At 47.0% G+C, this 26669-nt stretch overlaps 11 protein-coding genes across 11 annotated transcripts; 3 read left to right on the forward strand and 8 right to left on the reverse strand.

The window, feature by feature from the left end:
- Positions 1-313: 313 nt before the first annotated feature.
- Positions 314-2031, reverse strand: LY89DRAFT_743396 (uncharacterized protein; the record flags this gene model as incomplete). The annotated part of the gene is made up of 2 exons (XM_018220949.1): positions 314-1164; positions 1215-2031. 2 exons carry the CDS (start codon positions 2029-2031, stop codon positions 314-316), a joined length of 1668 nt encoding a protein of 555 aa, XP_018061110.1.
- Positions 2032-3560: 1529 nt separating this feature from the next.
- LY89DRAFT_661309 (uncharacterized protein) lies at positions 3561-4497 on the reverse strand. Its single transcript, XM_018212595.1, has 2 exons — positions 4040-4497; positions 3561-3992 (listed from the first exon to the last, which is right to left on the reverse strand). The coding sequence occupies exons 1-2, from the start codon at positions 4248-4250 to the stop codon at positions 3661-3663; spliced, it is 543 nt and encodes a 180-aa protein (XP_018061111.1). The 5' UTR covers positions 4251-4497; the 3' UTR covers positions 3561-3660.
- Positions 4498-4632: 135 nt separating this feature from the next.
- LY89DRAFT_790154 (acid protease) lies at positions 4633-6677 on the forward strand. Its single transcript, XM_018223338.1, has 3 exons — positions 4633-5249; positions 5299-5711; positions 5778-6677. The coding sequence occupies exons 1-3, from the start codon at positions 5044-5046 to the stop codon at positions 6311-6313; spliced, it is 1155 nt and encodes a 384-aa protein (XP_018061112.1). The 5' UTR covers positions 4633-5043; the 3' UTR covers positions 6314-6677.
- A 710-nt stretch (positions 6678-7387) lies between these two features.
- On the forward strand, positions 7388-9785 carry LY89DRAFT_678347 (uncharacterized protein; the record flags this gene model as incomplete). Its single annotated transcript, XM_018213736.1, has 3 exons — positions 7388-7568; positions 7624-8089; positions 8222-9785. 3 exons carry the CDS (start codon positions 7388-7390, stop codon positions 9783-9785), a joined length of 2211 nt encoding a protein of 736 aa, XP_018061113.1.
- Positions 9786-9960: 175 nt separating this feature from the next.
- On the reverse strand, positions 9961-12650 carry LY89DRAFT_678348 (uncharacterized protein; the record flags this gene model as incomplete). The annotated part of the gene is made up of 4 exons (XM_018213737.1): positions 9961-10827; positions 10859-11882; positions 11937-12464; positions 12529-12650. The coding sequence occupies 4 exons, from the start codon at positions 12648-12650 to the stop codon at positions 9961-9963; spliced, it is 2541 nt and encodes an 846-aa protein (XP_018061114.1).
- A 436-nt stretch (positions 12651-13086) lies between these two features.
- Positions 13087-14186, reverse strand: LY89DRAFT_768632 (uncharacterized protein; the record flags this gene model as incomplete). Its single annotated transcript, XM_018221795.1, has 4 exons — positions 13087-13158; positions 13232-13562; positions 13622-13735; positions 13789-14186. The coding sequence occupies 4 exons, from the start codon at positions 14184-14186 to the stop codon at positions 13087-13089; spliced, it is 915 nt and encodes a 304-aa protein (XP_018061115.1).
- Positions 14187-14748: 562 nt separating this feature from the next.
- Positions 14749-16299, reverse strand: LY89DRAFT_790157 (uncharacterized protein; the record flags this gene model as incomplete). Its single annotated transcript, XM_018223339.1, has 5 exons — positions 16013-16299; positions 15717-15908; positions 15440-15667; positions 15341-15377; positions 14749-15291 (listed from the first exon to the last, which is right to left on the reverse strand). The coding sequence occupies exons 1-5, from the start codon at positions 16258-16260 to the stop codon at positions 14749-14751; spliced, it is 1248 nt and encodes a 415-aa protein (XP_018061116.1). The 5' UTR covers positions 16261-16299.
- Positions 16300-17450: 1151 nt separating this feature from the next.
- On the reverse strand, positions 17451-19901 carry LY89DRAFT_602519 (copper amine oxidase; the record flags this gene model as incomplete). The annotated part of the gene is made up of 6 exons (XM_018210247.1): positions 17451-17697; positions 17748-19044; positions 19092-19245; positions 19291-19473; positions 19525-19678; positions 19729-19901. The coding sequence occupies 6 exons, from the start codon at positions 19899-19901 to the stop codon at positions 17451-17453; spliced, it is 2208 nt and encodes a 735-aa protein (XP_018061117.1).
- A 362-nt stretch (positions 19902-20263) lies between these two features.
- Positions 20264-24103, reverse strand: LY89DRAFT_632124 (uncharacterized protein). The gene is made up of 4 exons (XM_018211297.1): positions 23877-24103; positions 23275-23821; positions 20643-23226; positions 20264-20588 (listed from the first exon to the last, which is right to left on the reverse strand). Exons 1-4 carry the CDS (start codon positions 23885-23887, stop codon positions 20440-20442), a joined length of 3291 nt encoding a protein of 1096 aa, XP_018061118.1. The 5' UTR covers positions 23888-24103; the 3' UTR covers positions 20264-20439.
- A 286-nt stretch (positions 24104-24389) lies between these two features.
- On the forward strand, positions 24390-25241 carry LY89DRAFT_712348 (NAD(P)-binding protein; the record flags this gene model as incomplete). Its single annotated transcript, XM_018217972.1, has 2 exons — positions 24390-24506; positions 24561-25241. 2 exons carry the CDS (start codon positions 24390-24392, stop codon positions 25239-25241), a joined length of 798 nt encoding a protein of 265 aa, XP_018061119.1.
- Positions 25242-25355: 114 nt separating this feature from the next.
- On the reverse strand, positions 25356-26644 carry LY89DRAFT_661315 (alpha/beta-hydrolase). The gene is made up of 5 exons (XM_018212596.1): positions 26529-26644; positions 26395-26444; positions 25998-26320; positions 25876-25946; positions 25356-25825 (listed from the first exon to the last, which is right to left on the reverse strand). Exons 1-5 carry the CDS (start codon positions 26576-26578, stop codon positions 25561-25563), a joined length of 759 nt encoding a protein of 252 aa, XP_018061120.1. The 5' UTR covers positions 26579-26644; the 3' UTR covers positions 25356-25560.
- Between the last annotated feature and the right edge of the window lie 25 nt (positions 26645-26669).

Below are 26669 nucleotides of genomic sequence, written 5' to 3' on the forward strand. Positions count from 1 at the left end.
CCATGATTGGTGTGACATCAGGAAATTTGGCTAAAATGGGCATTCTATTGGCCAATAGCTCATTTGATGAATAGGTCGGTGCAGAACATATCATCAACGGCGATGCAGGAAAGACTGATGATGATTCACGTGCCCACTTTATCCTGGACTGTCAGAAGGCGAGCAAGATATTGTCTAAGTATATGCTGTGGCAAATGTTACACTCAGAATATATATATATATACAGGTCATTACATTATATGGTTCGTCACAACCTCATTCGTTGCTTTCCTCCTCCAACTTTCCCCTCTCTCTGCGATGAAGCAAACCTCGATTATCCAGCCTGGTACAAGAAAGGACCAGCAGCAACATGCGGATTGACATTGCTCAGATTGAAGGCAGTATACGTCAAATTGCTATCCGTCAACGCAATGAACATGGTACCATTGATAGCTGGGTCACCCTCATAGGTGCTAACATCTGGCTGAATCGTCATACCGGTGTTCATACCAGTCGTACTATCAACAGAGATGTTCATCAACGGCGAATAAGTGACGTTCAACTGAGTGACCCAGATAACCCACTCAGGAGCACCAGCCTTAGTATCGGTGATGTAGCTGTTGTTTGGTCCAACAGCCTTGCCTGGGTTCTCCCACTCGAGGTAGATTTCTCGACCTGGGTATGAGAGAGGAATAGATCGGTTTTGACTGATGGATGCAGAGCAATCAAAACCAGTGACGTTGTATCCAACGCAGCTCTCGCCCTCAGGAGGGTCAGAGCTAGGAGCAGCAGGGCCGAAACCAGTTGTCTCATTGAACCCAGTCTGCGTAGCATTCCATCGGGCACTGTTAGGCTGGTTAAGCACAAACAGTCCCGGGAAGTTCTGCCATGCAAGACGCTTGGAATCGGCGGGACATTCGCTGATATATGGAGCGAGAAGTGTCCAAGCCCATGATTGTGGAATTCCTGTCTCGAACCAGACAGGCATGGGGAAGAGGCCTGAGAATTGGCGGAAGATCAATTGTTGGCGAGCTTCGGTGGCGATAGATTGATCGAGAAGTTGAGCGACTTCGCGAGAGTCTAGGTGTGCTTGGAAACCCCAGACTCCGGATTCACCCCAGCGAGTGAGCTTTTGGGTGAAATCGAAGGCTTCGTGGACGGTCTTGAATGGGTAGTTGTATGTGCCTGAATCTTGTTAGCAAATGAAGGTTGTGCAGAATTGAGGGAGGACGTACATTGAGGTGTTGCACCACCGGGCCCACCGAGCAAGTTGGATAAGAGGGTAGCGTGACCAGCTTCTTGATCAGCCATGAACTCAATCAAGAATCGATCACTAGCAGTCAAGCCCGCAGCAGTGAACTCCTCCTCTGAGAAAGTGGCGAGGATGTTGTGGAAAAGATCGAGCTCAATCCACTCCTGGTACAGACCAAGAAGAATGGACTCGTAGTCAAAGTCGGACTGAACACGGTAGACGGGCTCAGTACCATTCGTACCAAGGCCACCTGCAGGCTGGTAAGGAATGGGCTCTTGGTTGTTCAAAGTGCCATTGGGGTTGTAGACCAAGGCAGTTGGGTTTGGTGGCAGCATCGGGACAGTTGAACCAGCTGGCGAATTGCTGACTGCACCAGTGGTTGTTGGTGCAGGACCATTGTATGGGCCGTGGGAGGTGATACCAGTTACTTGTGAACTGATGACCGGAGCCACTGGAAGGGTAGCACCTGGAAGCTCAGACACTGGAATACTAGCATAAGCTGCTGCAGAGGAGACAGCTGCGCTGTTGATGCTCGGTGACTGGTTGTAGCTGTAGGGAAGAGGAGTATATTCTCCCAAGTCGGCGGCAGTTGTAGTACCAGCCTGTATTTGTCCGTCAGATATCTGCGAGACTGGCTGTGGAGTCGAGACTGGATTCTGAATCTGCCCATCCGAAATTTGGGAGACCGGGACCTGGGTCGTGGCTGGATTCTGAATCTGGCCGTCTGAGATTTGACTGACCTGTGGAAGTGCCGACACGGAGGCAATCAAGCCAGCCGCAACACCTGCTTTGATAAACATCTTTGCTGATGTAGATGTTCGAGGAGCGATGCAAGATTAACAGCTCATGGAACAAGAGCTGCTCTTATAGCTTGAGAGGTACATGCCATTGCCACAAGCTCAAAAGCTTTTTCCAGCATGACGCCTACAAAAACGAGCTCAAAGCTGTGGAGTAATGAAGTAATGCATCCCGTACCGCACTGCCGTGGCTGGCATGGGTACTTGTTGATTCGTGGGACGGTAATAAGAGGTACTTCGCGGAGGCTTGTGGAACAAAAACTCCAATCGAAGCTTGGGAGAGTCAAACATGGGTATACTAGCTGGGAAGATAGCTGCAGACAGCTCTCAACTAACTTTGAAGCTGCAGATTGCTTCCGTCGAAGTGGCCGAGCTTGAGCTGCAAGTGCAGAATCATAAGTTTGGTATGCTTCTGAGCAGAATCTTCTTCAATGGCAAGATCGTTTCGAAGTTCCACTCGGCACATCTTCCTGTCAAATCATGGCATTGTTGAAATCTCTTCATCTTCTGGATTCTCCCAAATAATTTCAAGTGATGACTTCAGCACTGTTTTATTTTGGGGAACGTCATCTACAGGGTGCCTCGCTTTAGCTTCGCCGTTGAGCCTCCGAAGTGGCGATTACCCCAGAGGCTGCTCGGCTATGGCCTTAGAGTCGCTTGATCTTCTCCGTGCCAATAGGCTTCAGCGCCATTCTCATTGCTCATCAATATGCAGCGGAATGTCATTCGGCAATGCATCCTAATGGCCAGGGGAGCGATCTCGAGAAGGTAAGATCGCCAGATGGGATTCTGACTTCCGCAGGAGATAGTTCCGTTCTCGATAGCGTGAGGTTTTTCTTTGGAATCGAGCATCAGTCACGTACCTGACTAATCTTAGGGGGGTGAAGGATTCGACTTTCGAGATGGGATTTCGACTTCTGGATGTAGTTCTCGATAGAGCTATTGATTGGAGGGCTTGTCTTTGGAATCATTTACGTACCTGATTTGGCGTGTGATGCTTCGAGACGTGAGTCTGATTTCTGGATGAGGCTCTCGAATCTCGCTACTGGGAAATGTTTTAAAATCATTGGATGTGGTGATGGTGCAGCTGATTCCAAATGATTATTGATACCCGTGTGTTTATTTACGAGAAGGAATTGTATGTCAAGGTGGTGATGAACTTCAATGACGTGCAAGAAAAAGAGCGAGGTCCGAGAACATCCATGCCACGCCACCTCCGCCATCGGCATTACTGTATCTCCCCGGATCAAAAGCTCAGCGCTCAACTCACATAACACCGCACATCAATCTCAACAGCGGGTTACTAACGTTATACTACACGGAGTCAAGGTCTCATTGGCGTCAACAGAGAATGTCACTCGGAAAAGTCGGAGCTCTTTGCTTGCGTCATGTGATTGACCTCATCCGAGTGACATTCTCAGCATGAAACTTTCGAGACTCATCAGGATAAGTACCAGTGCCAAGTTGTTAGTTAATCAAAAAAAAAAAGTAAAATCTCTGGGAAAGGTGGTGTCCTCGCAAATGTGTTGCCTCAATATCGAAAATGATCTGCGGTTCTCAACAATAGACACAATGGTCTAACATTCGAGGGACTTCATATGTACAGTACAGCAAAATCAAATACTCGATGTCCTAGGACTCGCTTTTCTCCTTGTTGAAAGAACTTCCCGGCCCCCACTTATGCAACACCTCCAGCCCATGATCAATGACCTGCTTTCTCGTATGGAAAGGAGTTAAATCCAGCGTTTCCTTATAGAACTTCTTGGCATGCTCCCCACTGGTAATCAGAAACGCTGTTCTCAATTCAGGCCACGAGTTCATAGTTTCTTTGATACACTCCATCAACCACTTCCCGAGACCTTTCTTTTGATATTCTGGGACAATGAATACGTCCGTCAGATAGAAGACTGTAGCTTCGTCTGTAACGCATCTGCCAAGGCCAATTTGAGTTGGCGATGCTCTTCCTGATGCTTTGTGAGTAACGGTCGAGAAGGAGGACGAATCAGCTGACCTGCTATGTCGGAGGAAGATTGAGGCAGAACGTAGACTCCAAAACAGAGAGATTTGGATAGCATGCTCTTTAATGCCTCTGGCGATGTTCCTTTGGTCCAGTACACAATGTCTGAGTCGAAGGCTTTATTGATGACATCGAGCTGAAGCAAAGTTTGATTTGTTGAGATCATGAATTGATCTTTATACCAAGTAGAGGGAGATGAAGACATTTTGAGGATCCCAAAGTGTTTCAGGTCTGGTATATTCTTGGGCAATGATTATGAAAGGTCACCTACAGCACTGTCACTGATGTTTGAGGCCATGACTCAAACCTAATAGAGTGGGATGTGAGTACTAGAATTGATACATCCACAAGCGAAAATCTGGGGAATTGAGGATGTTTTGAACATGAACTACGCCAAATATGACTGCCACAGTCTCTTCGATGTTCTGAATTTGAATATGATAGAAGCGATGTTCACATGGAATTATGATATCGTGAGAGAGAGCCGCATATCGCACCTCGTGATCGTGGATGGGAGTGGATTTATCATTTTCGGCTATGGATTCCCGAATCCGCGGTACGCGTCACTTCACATCTTCCTCAAACATCCCTTTCGATATTTCATCCGATCTCACAGCATCTTCAGCAGCTTTAATTCTTCAGAACCGCGATCTGGAAGCAATTACCCCTCACTTCCGAGTAGAAAGGAGGGACCACTTCGGTTGTATCTTATCACGGCCAATATGAATCTCATCTGGCAGAATTGCGACGCGCCTAATTTTGGTATAGAGCAATATGGGATACCAGGTCCCGAGAAAAATTGTACAGCCTGAAGACAAATGGTCTGAAGTCATTTCCGATTCTAACGTTTTCTATTCCCTTTGCACACTCTTGACGCTCTGATTCTCATTTCAACCCGAATTGTGTGTTGGTTCTGTCGGCGTTGGGCTCACGAGTCCGATGTAAATACACATATCTTTTCTTGCTTGCGCACTCACGATGTTTCCCAAGCACGGTTCATGATGTCTGTTCGAAAATTATCCTTCTATTTCGCGAGTCTTGCTTGCGTCTTCTCCCTTTCATCATGTTTTAGCAATTTCACAGACGTTGCAGAGGTACCTCAAATCTATGGCAACCGAGCAGGATTTTCGGTGGACGCAATCAGAGCTCCACCCAGTCCTCGAAATGGGACAGAAATTTCTGCAATATCTGGTTCCGACAGTCAGTGAGTTGTGTCCTCTTGCCCCTTTCTTGATGATTACTGATATCAACAGCTGGTGGGCCACAATATCGGTTGGCAACCCTCCGCAGCTCATTACTGTGATTTTAGACAGTGGCACTGTTGACCTCTCACTCATGTCGACGTTCATCAACCCGGCACAGCGAGGCCTAGCTCCGGTATATGACCCCGACCGATCTAACACTGCCGTACTTGTGGATGGGTACACTTGGTACCAGCAATACGCAGGCTCGGCACCGAACATGGGATGGGTGGTCCAGGATGAGGTCAGAGTTGGAGGAATATTCTTGACAAACTTTACTTTCGAGATCGACAATGTTACCGTCATACCTCACATCACTTCACCGCCATACGGGACTTTAGGCCTCGATCCTGACCCGAATGGCCAACCAACGAGTCCTAAAAGGATGCCAGGCTGGCTACAAACGGTCATGAATTTCGTCCATCGTAAGTACCTTATCGTCAAGATACTAGAAGATTTGAGTCTTTGATTAGGGGACTAACTTCAGACAGAGCCTGTTTTTTGCATTGACTTTCGAAGAAATATTTTCAGAGGCGTCATCGATTTTGGTTACATAGACAGCAAGAAATACAACGGCAGCATTGCGTATACACCTGTTACCCAGCCTACTCTCTGGTCAATCAATATCGACGGTGTTGGCATTGGTGGAGGACCTTACCAGCACAACCCGTTCGAAGTCTTTTTTGACACGGGAGGAGATGGACTTGTCTTCCCTCGTTGGGCGATCGATAATTACTTTGCGCAAGTCCCCAACTCAACATGGGACGCTGCTCTCAACACCTATTCATTCGATTGTACCTTGTTTGTACAAGGCAAGTTGCCGAACATCACATTTGGCATTGGTGACTCATACAGAGGGGTCGTCCCCGCGGACCATATTCACGTGGGACTTCTACATGATTACGTGTGCGTAACAAGTCTACGAGTAGGGGATCGACCGTCTTGGGGAACCTCAATCATTGCGACCCAGTTCGTGGTATTCGACTATGGTGGCAAGCGAATGGGCTTTGCTCATAAACAACTCTAAATCAATCTAAAAATATTGACAATCTGATTTTGCAAGCCAAGATACTTGTTGCTATCAACTTTTTCTCGTTTGATGTCTTTGGAATCTGGAACTGCGTTTCCTTGTCTTTGTTATTCTCGAGACAATGTGTTTTTATCTCAACAGTGGCCGTGGTTTTGATGTATCCCAGTTCTGTTATCAACGAACCCCACAAGGCTGAAGTAAATCGACGTTGATTATGGATCGCGGCCCAATCATGATTCCGCTCACACTCTAAGGGTCTTTTGTTCGTCAGTGCGAACAAAACCCACGGCCTTCAAAACTCGCCGGGTATCCGCTTGTTTGGGACATATAATGTCACCTGCGCGTTGTGGCGAAACATCACCATTCAAGGCTCGAGCAGATGTGGATCATCAGAATCAATATAGCCTTGTGTGGAGCGAGCTGAATACAAGGCTTGAGAGATAGCTTTAGATTTGTTCGTGATTTCTACTTTACGTGCCTACTCTTGCTGCAATGCGTTTTTCCGCGTATGTTACACAGTGTTCTTGTCGATTTCGACCTGCTCAAAATTATGACACAGGAAATGGATTTGTACCCGCAACCTGTTTAGAATAATTTATGTGTGGAAGCTTAATCGCGCCAATTTTCTTTTAATGTGGCTGCATGACAGAACGGCTGAATGCGCCACAACAACCAAATCGTCTTCGCTGTTAACAATCAATTGGTCAATAGAGTTGCAACATGCCCAAGCCAGCACACTTAAACCTTTGTTGAGCGAAATCGGCACCACGAGATCGAGCTGATGACTTTTTGTGGCTGGCGCACATCCTTCCAACTTTAATTTCACTGCGAGTACAAGTGCAAAAGTTCTGTGCACACTTCCACAATCTGATGTGGCTTCTGTACTGATATGCAAGCTCCATTACGATTCCACGCCTGTGATCGTCCCTTTCATTACTAGTGACAGTCTGTTGTGGATAAATAGAAGCATGCACAGCCGACTCCAGCTCTCCTCTGATCTGATCACCATCTTCACCGGCAATAGATTTTCATTTAGACAAGTCCATAGAGGAACCTTAATCACGTGTGGCCATGGCGGTACTTCCAACTCCCAGCAATTATGCAGCCATCTGGAATCTCAATCCACCATCGTCCACAATTCCTCTTCAGGAAAGTGCCTTTGCTCTTGGTGTGAAGGGGCCTGAATCCATCGGTGTGGACCGCCGCACCCTCGTTTCTTACTCAGATTATGCAGATGGAGGAGAATATCGAGGTGAATTTCTTCTGCTTGTTACGGCTACTATACCGTCACTGACCGAGTTTCTCAGCAATCATTAAGCTTTTCGTATGCTATGAGAGGCAGCCTAATGATGGCAACTGGGGCATGGCCACGGGATGGCTAATTGCTCCCGATCTTCTTGTCACAGCCGGACATGTCGCTTACGATTTCGGGCCAACTACGCAATACGGCAAGGCGGTCATCGTGAAAGCCTACATGGGCTACACCGGAGCTGTGAATGTCACTCCAACAAATCTGTCGCGCAGGAACGTTCAGCTGCAATACGGAGCAACATTTATAACAACAACTGGATGGTTGCAGAGCGCTGGACAGGCTGAGCGTGCCGACGTCTCATTCTTGAAGCTTGCGGGGACCTTCACGGGGAATTTCAGACCATTCTCTTACATCGATACTCCATTGTCCGGCGTCGCTGTGAATATTGGTGTTGTGGGCTATCCTGCCGACCAGCAAAACTCGGCTGGAGAAGCGGGGGCGGAGATGTACCAAATGATTCAGTCTGTGACCTGGAATTTGGACAGATCTAACAACAATCTGCTCTAATATGCCATTTCAACATATCCAGGTAAGCGCTTTTATCTTATACCAGACCTAGACACGGCAAGATAACATTCATTAGGTCAATCCAGATCTCCAGTCATCCGTCAGTCTGATAATTCAGTCATTGGAGTTCATGTTTTTAACGAGGGCACTGTGAACTCAGCTAGCGACGTCAATGGCAGATACGGTAACATGTTCGGACCTTTTATCCGGGCCTTCAGTGAAATGGACGCTCCAATTGGCAACATCTTAAACATCAATGTTATCAAGCCTCTCACAGCCGGTCCTGATACACTTAATCTCACCAATATCGTGAATGTCACGTTTAGTGGAGGTGTCACCGTATCTCCACTTCCTGGGACTGATACGAACGGCACGGGAGGCTCAACAACTACCCCAGTTACTCCAGTCACTCCAGTGGTCCCTGTAAGCCCAGTCCTTCCAGTCGCCCCAGTTGTGCCAGGAACGACTGGAACGACGGGCTCGACAGGTTCAACAAGTTCAACGATTGCTCCGACAGGCGGGTCGACGACTACAACTTCTGGAACTGAAGGATTTCTAGATGTTTTGAAAGACATTGTGAAAGTCTCCCTACCAGTCATCGACACCGGACTTCGGATTTTATTCCCCTCTGTTGGACCACTTAGCCCTTGCGCTGCAGCTATTGGCGGGGTTGCCCTCGGTGCCATCTGCGAGGCTTGCGAATCCGCGTTCAACAGCTCGACCAGAACCTTCCAACCTGCTTCAGCACCCACAGCTGACTCTTTGAACGGTTGTGCTCAGCGAGCAATTCTTGCCGAAACGGCTCTTCAGGCTGCTTTCCGGCTTGACTCTAGGGAGCCTCAAGGTCAACAGATTATCACAGATATGGCGAATATTTATGCTACCGTCCAGCCCTTGGAGGATCTCAACATGAAGCTATTCCCAGCTATAGCTGGTCCGATTCTTCGAATTGCGCTAAACGATATCACTGCAACCCCTCCAACCCAAAGCGCTACTCAAGTCAAAGTGCCTCTACCAGGCGTCGCTGCAGTCGAATCCTCCTTCAGCAGCACGATCAACACATCATTCGCAACACAACTCCTGCAACCAACCATCATTGTTCCAGGCCAAGAATCATTCTTCGACAACCTCAGCTCAGTCATCTCAACTGGTCTCCAATACGCAACTCCCATCACGACCACCCTCGCTCAGTCCGCAGTTAAATCCGCCCTGTCAGCATCACCTGAATCAGCTCTAGAAGCCACGGCTCGGGACAACATCGTCTCGTTGCCACTGTTCAGACGCGCGATCGTAGCTGAATGTGCACTACAAGCCGTGCAAAAGATAGACACCACAACTCTCGCCTCTCTCCCTCTGTACGACGAGCAAGGAAACCCCACCACAGAAGGCTTCTTCGACACTATGACAAAAGCTATGCAAACCATTGGACAGAAAGTTCTTGATGCAGCTCCGGATGTGATTGCGAGTGTTGGGCCTATTGTTGCTTCTCTTGTTGCTAGTGCTATTCAGAAACCATCTGGTGGCGGGAGTAGGGCAGCTTCTGATTTACCTATGACGGCGGGAGTGGTGAGTGTGCAGCCTATTTCGATTGCGGCGTTGGCGGATAGCAGACCAGGTACTAGTCCGGTTCCTGCTGCGGAGACTGTTTGACTTCCATTGGATCATGATAAATGTTATTTTACAATGTGGCGTGGTTGATTGTTTGTCCATTGCTGGGGTATTTTCAATGTCTTTTCATTGTCCGTCCAGCTGTTTGACAACGTTCAGTCCAGAATGTCCTTCCCGGAAGAAGAGAACTTATGAAGTGTACATGTCATTATATCATCTACTCATAATGCTCTCCTACCCTCGGCTCCTCAACCTCAAAACTAGTAATACAACAATGCCCCGGCAACGCTCCTTCAGGGTGACTTATCGCGCCCCACATCACCTTCTTGAACGCGGCATCCTCATCTTCATGCGGCGGATGACAAGCAGCACTAATAGCAAAACTGCTATTAACCACTAATGGGATCGCAGATTTATACGCTCTGAACTCGTTCCAGACCAACACCGCGAACATGACAGCAGTCACGATGATTGCAGCGAGGATAGCTTTGGGCGAGTAACCTGGGACGGTAAGCGTGTTGCTGCTAGGTTCGAACATCTCAGTCACGCCGGTTGGGAACGTGGGTTGGCCTGTTCGGTCGAAGAAGGAGATTCGGACTAAGAAGAGGCATTCTGAGAGGATCCAGTGGACCAGACCACTGCCGACGAGGAGTGGGATAGAGTAAAGGTAAGGGAGTTGAAGCCAGTATGTGGATCTCTGGATGCCGACTGGGTTGCTAACTCGCAAGCTCTTTCGATCGAGGGCAAATCTTGTCCATTCTGCCATTGACAGCATGGCGGTGTATGAGCGATTGTAGAGGAAGTATAGAAGGGAGAAGTATATTTGAGGTGAGTTAGCGATCATGACCATTCGAAGAAGAAGCCATCCGGATTGCGAGGTTGGGTCTTCTGTATCTCCGTAAAGGAAGAGTAATGCAGATGGGCTGATGGATCCAAATGATAGGGAGCTGAAGCTTTCGAGACCAAGGTCCGTCGATCCTTTGTACAGCATACCAATCCCAAAGCCGATTGCAGTAAGCACCCTACGGAACTTGTCAGCTCCATCTCTCGATTCGAGGTTTGGTTTGAGACAAAACCTACAAGACTAGAAGAGTCATCCAAGTCCCTCGACTCACATCACTCCACATCTTCGGTTTTCCAGTCCAATTCCGTTTCTTCGCTCGCTGAATCTCAGTCCCACCCCCAGGTTCAACTAACTCCGCATTGGGGCCTACTGTCAAACAGATACCTTCCGAAGTAACATCTCGATTACTCAGAAACGAAGCAATGGCATCGCCCAACACCACCAACGGCGGATCCGTGAACGCCCACTGAGTCCAAACCATGCAAACAAATTTACAAACATTGCAAACAATTACAATAATCATGAGAACTATCGAGAACTGCACCTGACACATCTCCGGCACCGTCTCTGAAAGACAGTAATCGACCTCGTAAGTCTGGTTCTGATTCTGCGATGCTATCGTCCAATTATTGTATTGATTCATGTTGCTCAATGCTTTGCTGGTATCGCAGGTGAGGTCCAGACTGCCACTTTGTTCGAAAATACCTTGATCGTTCTTTTGCCCCTCGACGAGGAGGATGGCTGCCGGATCATGGATGTTGGAGCACATCCACGCGGAAGGATTCCAGTGCAGACCTCCATCAGTGGTGAGATCCATGTTCCAATTCCTGCTATCGAGTACTGCCAACATAGAGCCGTTATCCAGCGTCTGATTGGGTGGGAAAGAGACGGGGCTTTTGACGACGATGAAGAGGTTGCGTTGTCCCGAAAGGAAGGTGGCGCTGTATTCTCGCATGCAGTCTGCGGCTTCAAGTCGTTTCATTGTTGAGTTTTTGGATGCTTGATAGAGATCAGATGCGAAAGGGAGGAAGGTTGAGCTGTTGAATTCGCCGCCTACTCCTCCTCCTGTATACTTGCCATTTTCAAAGCTGGTTTCCCACCGCTCATTGTAAGTCATGTTTTCCCGAGTGCCGTCGAAGTTGGAGAAATCGAAGCCATAGAAATCTATATATCCCCCGCTCTGCTGGATATTTTGGGTGTTATTGTCGAATGCGTCAGAGGAGAGGAAGTCGGGGGTGATGATTAGCATGGAATACATGTTCGTTTGGCGTGTTGAGAATATGATACTGTTCCATCTATTTGTCGTGAGCTAATAGTTCAAGCTTATTCCCCTTTGTTGACGGACTTACACGAAATGTAAAGGCCAAGTACTCAAAAATAGCACCACAAACAGCACCACCCTCCTCCTGGGAATATATGCCAAATTCTTCATATTAGTAAGTCCCACGGAGAGCCATTTCCCCCTTTGATGCGCTTTATCAACTTCCTCCCTAGTAGGAGAATTCAAACACTGCATGGCATAATTGCTCGCTCCCATCAAGGCAGTGCTCAGGACGTTGATAAGGATATGCAGAAATAAATTGATCTTTGTTGTTGTGTTGCAACTTCCTTCATATAAATTTGCCAAGCCAAATTTGACGTTGTATCTTGTCATGACTACAATGAGCCATGTTACGTTCATGGCTAGAACAACTGCTGCTAGAGTCGTGGCCGCTAGAAGTGCTCGGCGCCATTGAGGTCTTTTGGACTTGCCCTTGCGAAGCGCGGGGTTCTGAAAGGTGCTTTGGTCTGGTGATGTGGGGAGAAGCCCTTCTCTAGAAGTCGCTGTACTGAGAGGAGCATAGCTTGGGGACAGAGGCTTTCGTCTGATACCTTGACTGTATGAGACATTACTAGATTGCGATGTCAGTGGAGCTGGAGTTTCCTTCGGGTACTTCTTACCTCCTCCTGGAACTCTCTACATCCTCATATGCCACTACATTCAGCAGTGGATACTGCTGATCATTGTTCCTCGTCCTCGGCCAAGGAAGCGCATTTTTGACAGAAGACCATACGCCGTTCATGGTGCCAGAAGCATCTCGAAGAGTGAGACATTTTGAATTCGGAAAGTCGACTTAATTAAAAGCCCTAAAGCTTGCTTCTGCCTTGTTCAAGATCCTCAATGGGGCTGTGTGGCGTACGGCGCAGCAAGGCTTTGTTCAGAGCCTAGATCCTTTATTGGGGCGGGGAGGAACCTTAAATGAAAAGTCTTTCAGGGTTGTTACTCCACTGGATCTTGGCTCTGTGCCAGGGTTGCGGCAGCTGTCCAATAAGCATGTTTGGTAAGGGCTAGAGGATTAAACTCAAATTCATTCCCGCTCGTAGAGTTCAGCTCCCAAATGACTTAAGAAGTAAGAAACGTCACATTTATGTATTTGCCCCTCTCAACTTTTATCCACGAATGACACCGCTCCCCAATCTAAGCCAATCCTGATACTACTAGTGCTCATTCGAATCAACCTAATTCTCAACCAACAAAATGAGGTTCAAAATCCATATCCACCGTAATCCCCAAAGCAAGTCCAATAGCAACTTCCAACAACAAAATCGTCCAAAAATTAGCTCCCGAGCTAAAGCCCGCCATCGACATCGCTCCCGAAGTCACCGGAACCCCAATTGTCGATCCATTTCCGCCCGTGGTCACAGTCACATTATCGGTAATATTAACGGGCGCCAAAGCCAGGCCATCAAGGGGATACGCCGAACAATTGTTATCAGGATCTAAAGGACAATCTGGAGCGATACATATAGACTGTAGTTCTGACGGAGCGTCGATATTGGAGATAGAGATGGGAGAGGCGCAGCGGGTGTTAAATGCTCTATTGAGAGATGTGCCGATCGTGGAGGCGTCGTCGAGTGAGATCCCGAGGGAGGAAGCGGCTGTGTCGACGAGGTTTATGAAGTAGGTCATTTGGAGAATATCAAGGTCCATGAATCTGTGAAAGATACGTCAGTGCGAAATTTGGTGGATGATTGGAATAGGTGGAGGGCATACTTGTGTACTTCGTACATGCTTGTTCTTCCTTGGTAAGAGGGGAAGTCTGGACTTCCTTGGAGAGAACAACCGATTATGCTGCCGAAGTATTGATATATGTGGTTAAACACTTGGCTGCCATTGCTGTTAGTGATATCATCGATCATAGAGTATGTTGTGAGACATACTATTGAGCAGAGCTGGTATTCCCATTAGAAGACATGTTCTTTAGAACTGGAACGGGTCCTCCGTCATCGAGGAACAGTTTAGAAACACCAGCATTTCCACCGAGGTTGGTGGAATTGTAGGCGCCAGTAAAATATGGGAGGAGAGCAATTTCGGTACCATTGTAGATCTCTGGAGTGGCAAACCCATGGACAGGAATGCCGATGTTGGGAGTGGTGTAGTTGCCAAGAACGAATGTGTTCACCCAGATTGTGATGAGAAGAAGCTGATTTGATGCTGTGTTCTCACCCAGGATGGATGGAGTGTAGAAATCACAGATTGATATATTCTCGGGTCGTTGGGCGAGACAGAGAGGCAATATGGTTATGAATGCCAGAAGAATAGAAGAAAGTCGAAACATGGTGAGGAGTAAAGAGATTCGTGTGAGCTTTTTTGATGCTGGTGAAGATTGGCTACTGGTTGCCTAGATTCAGGAAGAGGGTACTCTTATATATCTTTAAGTTTGTTGGGAGTGCTTAGGATCGCCCAGTCCTCCTTCACATTTCGTCAATTGCTCTCACTTGATAGGGCGTCGTATATCAATTCATCTCCAGTCGGAGCTCTCCTCACTCAGGAGTCTGACGTGGCTTGCGAGTTGCTCTTGGCGACCTGGGTTATGGTTGACGTGGCTGGTCAGCCCTACGAGTGACCACGGCCGGATTACCTTCAAGTACATGCAAGCATCGTATTATGTAAGTGATGAAAGGGATCACCGCCGGATTATTTTCAGTACATGCAAGCGTCGTATTATATAAGCGATCGAAAGGGGCTTCTGATATCTGACGAGTAGATATTCACCTGGCGGAGGTAGCAATGGGGAAAGGGAGATAATTGAGCTTGTCAGCTGAGGAATTCAGATTAGCATGCTCTCACTTTTACAAGTGAGATCAAGTCATACGTTGTAAAAGGTTTGATTATTAATGTTATAAATTAGGCGACCTCTCATTAACTTTTGTGCAATAAACAGAGACCGTACTTCCATCGAGTGCCTCTTGAGACAATTGAATCATCCTTCTGCATGCTTCAGCAAGAGACTGCTGATACCTAGCCGGAAATATGGGAACAACTGCCAGCAGAAGACCATAGAAGTGAGCAGTCAACATATGTTCTTCTTTCGAGTCATCAAACTGTCGCAGATCGATCCAGAACATCCATGAACGCAACCAGGCTAGTTGGTGATATGCTTCAACCTCGTTCTCAAGCGAAACCGCGCTATTGATGGACCGCGCCAAAGTTTCAAGACAGCCAAAACCGGTGCTATGCCACTTAGCCAATCCAATCACGGATTTGGCATTGCTGATTGAGTTCATGATTGTGCTCACTCCTTGCCTCATCAAGTCTCGATCCTTTGGCATTTCATGTGGATTTGGATCCGAGGACGAGGAGAATTTGCGGAACTGGAAGCGATGTCCAACCAAATCTGGAAAGATAGTCTTGTACTTTAGATCCTTCATTTGTTTCAGCGTCTAAAAAAAGGTAAGATTGAATGACATTAGAATGACATTGTGCTCTCACCTTGGAATAACCATCAATGAAAACTGCCCATTGCCCCCTACAAAGTTTCAGCGGACTTGAACGAAAACGACGTATGAGACAAAACAGTAGGGAACAGACCAATTATTTGTTGAGCCAGTCAAAGCTATGGACGCGACTATGATTGCATCTGCATTTGAAGGTCCGAAGTGGTCGATCTCCTTCTGTAATGCCTTGAGAGCAATATTTGCATGGCTCATACACATTTGCTCAGAAACTGGACTTTTCGTGGCCTGAAAGTGTGTATAAGCGGCAAAGCTAATCAAGGCGTATTTCGCACAATCATAATGTGCAGCGATTTGATTGTATCTAAAGAAGGTTATTGGACTCCACAATTGCTAGGGAGGGTCGTACATACTTTGGAGAATATTGCCTAAGTATTGTACCCAGGCAGCTCTTCGGCATTGGCCGCGCTAAGGAGATGACTTGTGACTGCTGGACTATGGATATGGCTCGTTGGGTGATGTGCCGATAATGTGGAGCGGAGTAATTAAAGGTGTGCAGGAGGGGTGATTCAGTGGCTTCCACAACTTTGCATTCTTTTCCTAGTCTAACACAGTTGCGCTTCAAGGAGTTAGTACATGAAATAGTGAGGTGACTATTTCTGGTTCCGTCGGGGACGGAAGAAGGGGGGGAGACAGGGCCAGGACATACGCAGTGCGGCCATCTCTCATCGCAACGAACATGACGATCTTTGCATGTAAGGCATCCATTCGTCGACCTCTTATGAGTTCTACGGCGTAACATCTCGACCATTTCAAGCCAAAATCCGACTCGTCCGCGTGTCTGTCAGAGTTGACGAAGATTGATCGCACTGCCATGAGTGAAGCTCTCTCCCAACAAGGACTATGAGATGGATTTATCTTCTGAAAGGACATTTGATCTGGAACTAGACGCTTCATCCCTGACTGCGAGTCACTGGCATTCAGCTACCTCAGGCTCGGTATGAAAATACCGAGGATAGACAGAAAGCGCCAAGGACGGTGCGGCTGAAGAATAAGCTGCTTAGACGACACCTGCATGACGGCGAGTAAGAAATTAGTCTCCTTGTACTCGCCACAGGTGCAAACATTGCTTGGCAACCGCATTGGCAGCGTGCATCGATATGCTTAAACTATGTAGCCCGACAGGATTGGTTCTGGGGCGGAAGGATATCGTAGGGCTGAGAAATAAGCAAATGCCTGCCTTTGCTGACAAATAACATAAATATGAGAGAATGTTCGCAACTCGGTCATTCCGAGATGAAGTCCACGCCAATCGTTATCAGATTGTCATCAGCACTTGAGAGCATGCAAGAAACTGATAAACATGACAGACTGTCAGGAAGTTACAACAGCGGAGCGACCCAGAATTGCCTGTATTGCTGAAGACCGAATGACAAAATAAACCAGACTCTTGAGGTCATAGACTGAGATGCTACCTTCCTGTTTCACAGCCAGCCGCTTTCAGACTAGTACCTCTTTGATATCACTCAGTGGTTCGTCGTTGGTATTGTCAACACATTCCTCAACGCCAAGTCTCACCTACTCATATTGTTTTTGTGGTTTGGGCAGAACATTGAGGGCTTGGTGTGGATCTCACAATTAAGATTGTATTTCTATGGGATGTCTCACCTGCACGTGGAATTGAAAGTGTTCAGGGGCTCGCTACCCTAAGCGGACACCAGCGAAGCGAGAAATTATTCCAGGCTGTGATCGCTAAATTTACAGACAAATACCGCTAGAATATAGCGATGCATCGCTAAACATTAGGCTTTAGGCTTGACGGAGTAATTTTCGGCTACGAACCAAGAGGAGTATGAGACAGGTTTATTTCTTCTTCTAAACAAATCTCTGTCCTTCTTAAGATCATTTATCTGTGTATGAATATATGCTCTATATGCCTACACATCTTCCTCTCCCTCACATGTAGTGTATTGTATTTCATGTTCTCATTTACTCATCCTTCTCAGAAGCAATCTCACTGCCAAGGAGCAGGGCCTCCAAGCTTATCAAACCCAAGACCATCAATAAAGCTGTGATTCGTACCGGCATCGACAGGGACTTGGTATAGATTCGGGTCTGGCTCGAGATCGGTCTGCGCACCGTGAGCATCAGGGCAAACAATAGGAGTTTTCTCTTACCTTCTTCAGCGTGACTCCTTCGTTATATGTACCACCAAAATGTCTTGGTTTCTTGCCATGTTCCATCTTTACTCCTTGTCTTGTGTATATACTCATGTCTCTATCATGGAAATTGAAGGGCGTGAACATTACAGAAGAGGAAGAGGTATGCATAAGCGTATTCGGTATATCTCCAGCGTGCGGAATGTGGTGAGTTCCAAGGTTGAACCATACAACTCTGGAGTCGAGGGTTATTGACCAGTAACAGAAAGATCAATTGAGACTTACAAGTCATCTTGCACAATGTCCTCACCATCGACAAACTTGCTGAAATCCACAATCGGATCCAAAGGACCGAGCGCGTTCAAAGCACTTGAACTCCTCGGCTCAGTATCCTTCCTCTTCAACACCCAAAGATCTTGAGCTGCCCACTCAGCAGCCTTCCCAAGTGTCGTTGAGTTCAAGATAGTAAGATGCACAGGAGTACCGATTCCGGTGCCAGGCTGGACACGATATCCTCTCTTCTCACCCCAAGCATTCGTCTCATTCTGATTTAAAACAAGGAACAACTCACCCGAGTTTCGAGGCCAGTCTAACCCTGTCTCTTTTTCGACTACCTTTTTGACGAGATGCATCGTATTTCTTGGAGTCGTGTTTTCGTCGTCCCAAGGATAATCCATTGTCAAAGGCTCAACCCCTACACGGACCATCGTATTTTCGGTTCCAGCAATATCAAGATCAGCTTTGAAGTTGATGACGTGGTCGTGCATGCTGGTTGATACGGCATCGTGGACTCGGAACCCGTATTCATCTTCGTTGGCTTGTGTTCCGGTCCAGAAAGCGCCGAATATGAATCCACTTGCTCGGACTTTCACTTCGATTGTGCCGTCAAGGTAGAATATATAGTCGAAGGTGTAGTCGTAGTTCCAGACTGTGGAGACATATCTGACAACAAGATAAGTGTTTCTTGATATCGTAACTCGTTTGTCTGCTGTGTGGCGTTGAAGCGGGAAGTCTGCTGTGTATTCGAAAACACAAATACTATTCTTATTGATCTTGGTGGAGTCGCCGAAATGGTACTGAGTAGACAGAAACGTTGCATATGCGGGGCAGTCATAGCCTGGCACAAGCTCATACATGTACAAGCCCATGTAAAGGAAGGTGTCAAGAAACTCTTGACCGCCTTGCGTTGGGTCGTCTCCAGCATAATGAGCAAGAGCTTCCTGCATACCAAGCTCATAAATCACAGTGTCGCCATGGAACCTGATATCATGTACTGATACACCAGTATCTGAAGAGGTCGAGAGATAGAAGTCAAAACCCATCCAAGATATGAAGTTCTCTTTCTCGTCTATTCTGTATCTTGCTCCGTGGGGTTGCACCATCGTCGGAGATGGCATATCACGACCCAATGGCGCTGCCTCGAAGTCTTCGAGATCTGCCCAATGTCCGTCAAGATTCAGACCACTTTTCTTGAAGCCCGGCGACGCCACAGCCTTCCTGAATTCGGCCTCATTAGCATATAACTTATTGTTGTAATACCATTGAAGCGTTTTCCAATTCGCAGTATCTCGAGTCGATGCATCTGTGAAATTCAACAGTGTACTTTGCAGAAGTTTGAGAACGACTTACTGAGTTGAACATAAAGTCCTTGTGGTAAGAGAGACGTTGCATCTGAGATAAGACCAGAACGAAGGAGCGAGATCCAGATCATCAGGGAGCCTTTATCTACAAACGAGACTCTAGCAGCTGCGCTCACACTGTTGGCATCGTATGGGTGCTCGTCCTGCAACATCCATTCTCAGATTACCATGCATTGATATGGTAAGACTTTATTACTCACATCACCAAGAAGTTCATCTAGAATGTCCCCAATGCTCTCGCTGAAGGACATTGCCCACTTTCGGAGCTTGGGTTGATCCGGGTATGGATTAAGTACATAGTTTCGTCCGGAGCTGTAGCAGAACTCAAGAGGCGTCACGACGGAAGATTTGTCGATTGGTAATGGTCCAGCCTATTGCTCACTTTCAGTATAAACTTCAGATCAGAGTTGATGACTGCGTACCATGTAGTTTGCAGTATATGGCTCTTCCGTGGCTCCATACTGAATCACAGCACGTGCCCATCGAGTCGGAGCCCCTGTCGAGCCATCGAGATACGAAAGAACATCTGACTTGTTCGGTTGCAGCAATTCGACAAGTAGAATAGCATTGTCATCACTGATATCTTCATTCAACACAGCATCTCTAAAGGTGGGGGAACAACCAACCTCGTCGCCTTCGTCGAGTCTGTGAGATTCAGAACCGAGTTCGAAAGCAAGAAACTTGTAACAGAGCTGGCTTCAGCCTCGCTCAAATCCGCCCAGACATTTTGTTTGGCGGCTTCGAATGATGATTTGTTTGAGTTATGAGATGGAATGAAGTTCGTTTTCACGTGTTTCATAAATGGTGATGACGCCGCTATTACAAACAAAATGAAAGCAATGAAAGCAGAGATCTTGAACCAGAGACGAGAGGAAGGCGCTGCCATTCTGGCAAGATAGAAGAGAAATTTGAGAAACAAGAAGTATACAATATGAATCAAGATATCAAGCGTTCAGTATGGCTGCTGTATTACCCCGAGTTGCGCTACTGCTTATCTCTAGATAGGGAAGTCGTGCCGCTCAATATTCTCGCTAAACTTCAAGCGGCAGGTCGAGCCAGGACAGCGCATGGGAAGACAAACATACCAAGGTTCACAAAGAGAGTTCATTGGCACTCGCAGCATGACTGATAGCCGTGCAGTGATCGTGTCAATGTGAATTGGTACTAATGATTATGCTTTGATTCATTAATTGTTTTAGCATCATCGCCGCTTGCCATATCGCAAATGTATTGCGTATTGGATGAGTCCTGTTGACCTCAATCTCCGATTCCCAAAAACCTTTCTGTTCTTTACAATAGTTATACAAATCCACAGATGCCTCAGATGTCTCGAATCTTCATACAAAGCCACGAATGCCTTTGAGGCTCAGACCTTTCTTCTCCTTCTTTGGCTCTGCTGGCTGAGTGTCTTTTGCAAGTGCTGCGGCCTCTTTCTTCTGCTTTGCGATCTCTGCTTTATCTTTCCGGCCTACGTTTTGAACACCTCCTGTTGTATCGTTAGAACGAAACTTCCGTAATATTATAAGAAGGGGTTGATTACCTCGACCATAAACTCTAGTCTCACTCTGCACTTCAATCCTTGGTGTCTTATTAGTTCGGCTATCGTTGCTCCCACGACTGCCAGTGCGACTACTAGCGGTACCAGAATTCGCCTGACTTGCACTTGACGCTGCGAGTGGAGACGAACTGAAATGTTGAGCAGCTTGGAAGTATTGGACTGGTGCATCTACCCCTGTTGGAGTCCTCTCGGTGGATGATTCTCTATGATATGCGCCAGTGGAGGTTCTCTCTCGATAAGAAGTATCCACATTTGGTGTTGGCTTTGGATAGGAGCGACGAGGGGGTTGTGACTGTGGATTTGTCGGTGGGATGAGTGGCGAGTCACTCGAGCTACTCCAATTGCTCAAATAACTGGACAGCGAGCCCATGGAATCAAAGGATGGTAGAGAAGTCGGGGATAGCTCTCGAAATGGTGGCGGACTTGTAGACCGGGACAATAGTGCAGTATCGGGAAGGTTCATTGCATCGGGGTTTGTGAGGATTGACTGAAGGGCGTCGAGTTTGATGTGCATATCAAGCAATTTCTTCTTGAGGGTAGCATTTTCTTCAGCGAGTTGCGCATTCCTGTCGCGCAATGATGCCATGCCTTTGTCTAGGACTTCTCGTGTCAACCTAGCAAGCTTCCCGTCATGACCTTTGCCGTTCTGGGAATTATGACCGATTCCTTGGCTGGCTTGCAAGCGAGTAGCTTCTAATGCATCTTCGAAAGCTTTCTTAGACTTTGCAAGCTCCATATCGCGAGATTTGATCTCCATCTCCAAAATGACAATTTGATTCAGAGTAGCTTGCTCACTCTCAAGGGCTCTGAAAGCAGCAAGCTCCATAACCTCATATTTGATGACTTTGAGCTTAAGATCCTCCACTTCGATACGAAGGCGCTCTAGTTCATCGAGACTATTTTGAGCACTCTCCACCATTTGCCGCGTACGCAGTTCTTTCGACTCAGTTGAAACCACGATATTCTTGAGCTTGGTGACCTGCTCATTGGCTTCGTCGAGAGCACGCCTCAGTGCGTTTCGCTCGGTCATCCAGTTCTTCTGCTCTTCACGCAACGCGCGTAACTTCGTTGTTAACTGTGCTTCCCAGTTCCTGCTATTTTCCTTAGATCTCTCGGTTTCTGTCCGCATCTGAGTATTCAGTCGCTTCGCGTCCTCGAGCTTAGCTTTGTAGGTTCGACTTGAATTTACAAGGTTCTGAAAATCAGCCTCTGTCCGTACCTCACGATTCTGCTTGTTGCGCAATTGGCCAATGTATGATACATGCTGTTGCTTTAGGTAACGCTCGAAGTTAAGGGCATTCTTCAACAATTCAATCTCGCGTTGAAGATAGTCAATCTTGAGAGTTGGATCATCTCTTGGCAATCGAGCAGCATGATCTCTAGAGAGACTTTCCAGGTAGGCATCGACAGCCGGATCATGATGATTGTTTGAGAGAGCAAGCGAGACAACAGAATCATTTGTGAGGGCTTGATATAAGCTACCCCGCAAAGATTTCTGAGAGCTCAACACATCTGATAGGCGATTGTTGGGTGGCGAAGTGAGCATTTGCGGCGGAAGTGTAGGGCTATCAAGAAGGTCTGCAGGATGAAGGGATGGAGAGTCTGTGATAGATGGCATGGACTGGCTGGCTTGTGAAAGCTTCCGGTGCAGACCTAATGAACGATGGCCTTCAGGTGAGGCTACAGCAGTAGATTGTGTATTTCGCCAACTAGAGTGCCGTGACTGGTAAGGAGTTGCTGCTTCAGCGTCGAGGAGAGACTGGCTTGGGATGTCTGAATCTGGCTCAATATTCTTAGTTCGAGATATTTCCACAGCCCGAGTTGTTTCTTCGGTATGAACATATAGAGCAAGAGCCATGCATTCACCAACGACATCAGCTGCTTCTGTCTTCATCCATCGCTCCTTATCCGAAATTTCAGATTCCAGAGTAAGCGTGAAGAAGTTGGGATGCAACAGGTGGACTTGGCGATATGGTTCAGATCTCTGTCGAATTTCAGCAGGCTCAATATTCAGATCATCGGACCCGGGGAAGTTGGCATGTCTGAGGTATCTTTGTGGCTTTCGAATATAGCTCATGAAATTAATGGGATAGAGGCCATAAAGGAAGGTGAAATAATTTGCAAGTTGTGGTACTGAATCGTCATCAGACTCCAGCAAATACGAGAGCTTATCCCAGGATTTTCCATTCCCCAAGGGTTGTTTTTCTGACATGATAGTTTCGTCTTCTGTCCCTAGCTCTAGCCCTGTCCGTGGCAATATGTCTGCTGCTTGTCGTTCTCGGTCCCAGAAGAGTAAGCGACTGTATATGTTGAACAGTGCAGGAAGGTGGTCTGCGGCTGAGCTTGGTATGTGTGGCAAGAACATAACAAGGGCGGTAATAGCTAGCGAGATGACTCTAGTAGAAGTATCTATCTGCAAACATTGCAATAGATTATCGAATAGTGGTGTTTGTAGAAGTTGGTGAAGGTGGGGAGGTTGGTGTCTGAAGAAGTCGCAAAGAAGGGATAAGGCAGGAATTCTACTACTCTTCTTGACAAAGATTTTGTTGATCAATTGCAAGAAGTCCTAATATTCTTTAGTACCAGTCGCATGAAAATAGTGACAGAATCTAACCTTAGGTCTTTTCTTTCCATATGCATTCAAGATCAATTGTATTTGCTTGACCACAAAGGATGCGTGCGGGTCAAGCTGATCAACCGCAAGATTCCTCTTCTCCAACCACATTGCCAGTAAACTCTCTCCCACAGCATCGCTGGTAGCTTGTGCATCTTCTAGTCGAGAAGCTTCTTCTTCTTCGTCATAGACCAGAGTGTCGCGGAGAGTATTGCTCGCTTCAATCGCCAACAACTTTTCTCTGCCGAGATTCAACATCACTGGTGTAGAAAGCTTGTCCCACCATTGTAGCGATCTACCAGAACCTCGCAAGACAGGCTTCAGACTGTGAAGAACGCGTAAGAACGGAGCTAGACTCGCAGGACGGCCAAGAAACGAAGTTTCGTATATTTCTAGCAATTCTTCTTGTAGGGACTGAGACTCTTGCTCGTCTTGTGGGGAGTGCTTATCGATATACGCGTCCAACACTCTGACAAGCTCGTGTGGAAGAGGAAGAGTAAGATTCGCCGAAACGGCCGTAAGAGCTTTCGATAGGTCTTTCAGCGATCTGCACACATGTTAGCTACATTTGTACGAGTGGGCAAGTTCAAAATTGCACTGACCCTGAAGACATCTTTGCGCTGAGATCGAGTCTGGGATGGTGCTTGTATGTCCTCAAACTGGAGGCTCAGGATTGCGGGGTAGGAAGTTGAGTCGAGGGTTCAGAACGCTGCAACGTATTGGCAACACCTCCTACGAGGATCGCAATACTTTCAACACCCCAGAGCTCTTTGTCAGAGCTACAGATGTAGCATCGGCGTTGAGAGAAAGAGGTGTCGGGGAAAAGAGAAGAGAGTTGTGAAATTGATGAAGCTTTCTGGATCCCTGCAATCGTTATCGGCGATAAAGTCACCGACCGCCTTAAGATTCTGCCAACGACCTACCTACGTAGCTTAGAACGGCTGTCATGTTCCACTCTTCACTTGAGATCATCATAGCAAGTATATAAGACAGCCAGGTAGGAATTTCTTTGGTCACGGCAAACTGATACGGCTTCTCGTCTCTTACTATTCATTTTGACTATTCTTTATTACCTATCCCCATTCAACTTACAAACAGCTTCGTGATTTTCCAACATGGCATTTCAGCAAGCCAGCCACCTCCCTTTGGATGGTAAAGTAGCAATAGTTACAGGTGGAAGTCGAGGTCTTGGAGCAGGTATGGCTCAAGAGTTGGCGATACGAGGAGCAAGTGTAAGAGAGTGAGATTTGTGTTACTGCAAATGACCGCCACTAACTTTAAACCAGGTTATAATCGTCTACACCTCTGAACGAAGTGCTGGTCTTGCAGATAACGTTATCTCGAAGATCACTTCTCTCGAACATAAGCCTCTTGCTACGAGTATACGTGGAGATCTCAGCACAGTCGATGATCCATCGAAAGTAGTAGACTCAGCCCTAGCATGGCTTGAATCGAATGCCAGACCAAAGAACATTCACATCCTTGTCAACAATGCAGGCGTAGAGCTTGTGAAGCCGTTGGGGAAGATTACACCTGAGGATTTCGCCAAAGTCTACGACCTTAATGTTCGAGGAGCATTGCTAATAACGCAAGCCGTTCTACCATACCTTCCTGCTGGTGGACGGATCATTAATATATCCTCCGTGGGTGGCAGAGCAGGATTCAAGGAACTTGGACTATACTGCTCAAGTAAAGCAGCTCTTGAAGGATTAACGAGGTGCTGGGCAGCAGAGTTGGGTAAGAACGGCACAACTGTTAATGCTGTCAATCCTGGACCCGTCCAATCAGACATGCTCGACAATATACCCAAATATATCATCGATGCTCAGAAAGCAGCTACACCAATTGAGAATCGGGTTGGGACGGTGGAAGAGATTGCTATGATTGTTTGCTGGCTCGCGGGTGAGGACAGTAAGTGGGTGACAGGACAGACAATCAGTGCAAGCGGAGGATGGGCTATGTATTGAGATCAGTACAGTACCCGACCATAACCCAATTTCGTTTATGATATCTGGGACAAGATCAAGTGCCACCATTCTTAAATACCAGAGCAGTCGAGATACTCTAGGTTGGACTGCCAAGAATTTCAGAACATGTTTTACTGTTGATCAGAGATCAACTCACATCCCCTGCGGGACACATCAAAGTTTCAGCACTTGTGGGCATGAGCAGTGTTTGAGTCCCAGCGTTGGATTGTCACAAAAAACAAGAGTGCCGGGCAAAATGTCTTGATTTCGATTTCTTAGTTCATCATCATAGCTTCTCTCCTCTCACTCGAGTACGCAGTCAAATCAAATGCTCATCGAACCATTGTACAGCCTGCAAGAAAGCCTTCTCCTTAGCAAATTTCTCATGTTTCTTGCTCACGTCGCAACGGACACTAAAACCATGCACAACGCCCGAGAACAAATTGATTTGGTATGGTTGCTTGGTCTCGACAAGGATGATCTCGGACTTGTGGCGCTTCTCGGCTGGGAAGATCTCATCGGTCTCAGCGGCCGATATGGAAAGTGGTCCGGCGATAGCAGCAAGCTCGTCTTCATCGACGAAACTGTAGTGGAATCAGTTTTGCTTGACAAGATATCAGGGTGAGAGCCTTACGAAGGATGAGCCATGTAGCCAACTTCAATACCCTTTCCCTTTGCCATGAAGCGAGCAACGTACTTGGCGCCCTACACCAAATTAGCTAACAGCTCAGCAAAAACTCAATTATTGTGACACACGAAGCAGTATCCGACAGCTCCAATCTTCTTGTATCCTTGCTCCTGTAAGTACTTGATGGACTTCTCAACGATGGGATCAACAGCCTCATATGTGTGAGGGTTGTTTCCGCCAGTTCCCTTGTTCAACCAAGCCATAAAGTCGAAGCCATCAGGACGATTGAGGGTGAGAGGATCGCCGTTGAAGAGATCAGGCATGAGGGTGAAGTATCCATTAGCGGCATATTGGTCTGCCATCAATTGAGAGTTTTGCCAGATACCGATGACATCAGGAAGGAACAGGATGGCAGTGTCCTTGTGAACGGTCTTGCCTGTAGGCTCGGCGACTATGTTGAGTTAGTTGAATTCTTATACGTGTAGAGTGGGGTGGAAGAGGATTCATCACAAAGATTCAACATACCATAGGCTTCAGTAGAACCAATCTTGATAGACTTGCCAACTGGCTGGCCTCTGTTGCAGAATTAGTCTCAACGAACTTTTCATTCTTGATTGGCAGCTTTCAAGCTCAGCTTGAGCTACAAGGAGTTCACCTACTCATGCTTGACGCCAACTGTGCAGCAAGTGGAGGGAGGGTTTGATGCCATTGTGGAAATCGCGATACAGTTGGACAAAGAGAAAATTGAGAGGAGAATGAAAGTCAATTGAATTCCTCGAGCAAACTTTAACCTACATGAA

This window comes from Mollisia scopiformis (assembly GCF_001500285.1).
Source record: "Mollisia scopiformis unplaced genomic scaffold LY89scaffold_40, whole genome shotgun sequence".
In the NCBI taxonomy this organism is placed as follows: Eukaryota; Fungi; Ascomycota; class Leotiomycetes; order Helotiales; family Mollisiaceae; genus Mollisia; species Mollisia scopiformis.

Bases quoted from the DNA above. Each gene is read 5' to 3' on its own strand.
- LY89DRAFT_661309 (XM_018212595.1), bottom strand. From the start codon at position 4,250: ATGTCTTCATCTCCCTCTACTTGGTATAAAGATCAATTCATGATCTCA. The intron at 3,993-4,039 runs GTCAGCTGATTC...ACAAAGCATCAG, and splicing joins ATCTTCCTCCGACATAGCAG to GAAGAGCATCGCCAACTCAA.
- LY89DRAFT_790154 (XM_018223338.1), top strand. From the start codon at position 5,044: ATGATGTCTGTTCGAAAATTATCCTTCTATTTCGCGAGTCTTGCTTGC. The intron at 5,250-5,298 runs GTGAGTTGTGTC...TGATATCAACAG, and splicing joins ATATCTGGTTCCGACAGTCA to CTGGTGGGCCACAATATCGG. The intron at 5,712-5,777 runs GTAAGTACCTTA...AACTTCAGACAG, and splicing joins GGTCATGAATTTCGTCCATC to AGCCTGTTTTTTGCATTGAC.
- LY89DRAFT_632124 (XM_018211297.1), bottom strand. The intron at 23,227-23,274 runs GTTAGATTCTGT...AAAGAATATTAG, and splicing joins ATGGAAAGAAAAGACCTAAG to GACTTCTTGCAATTGATCAA. The intron at 20,589-20,642 runs GTAATCAACCCC...ACGATACAACAG, and splicing joins GACTAGAGTTTATGGTCGAG to GAGGTGTTCAAAACGTAGGC.
- LY89DRAFT_661315 (XM_018212596.1), bottom strand. From the start codon at position 26,578: ATGGCATCAAACCCTCCCTCCACTTGCTGCACAGTTGGCGTCAAGCAT. The intron at 25,947-25,997 runs GTGTGTCACAAT...AATTTGGTGTAG, and splicing joins GAGCTGTCGGATACTGCTTC to GGCGCCAAGTACGTTGCTCG. The intron at 25,826-25,875 runs GTAAGGCTCTCA...ATTCCACTACAG, and splicing joins GGCTACATGGCTCATCCTTC to TTTCGTCGATGAAGACGAGC.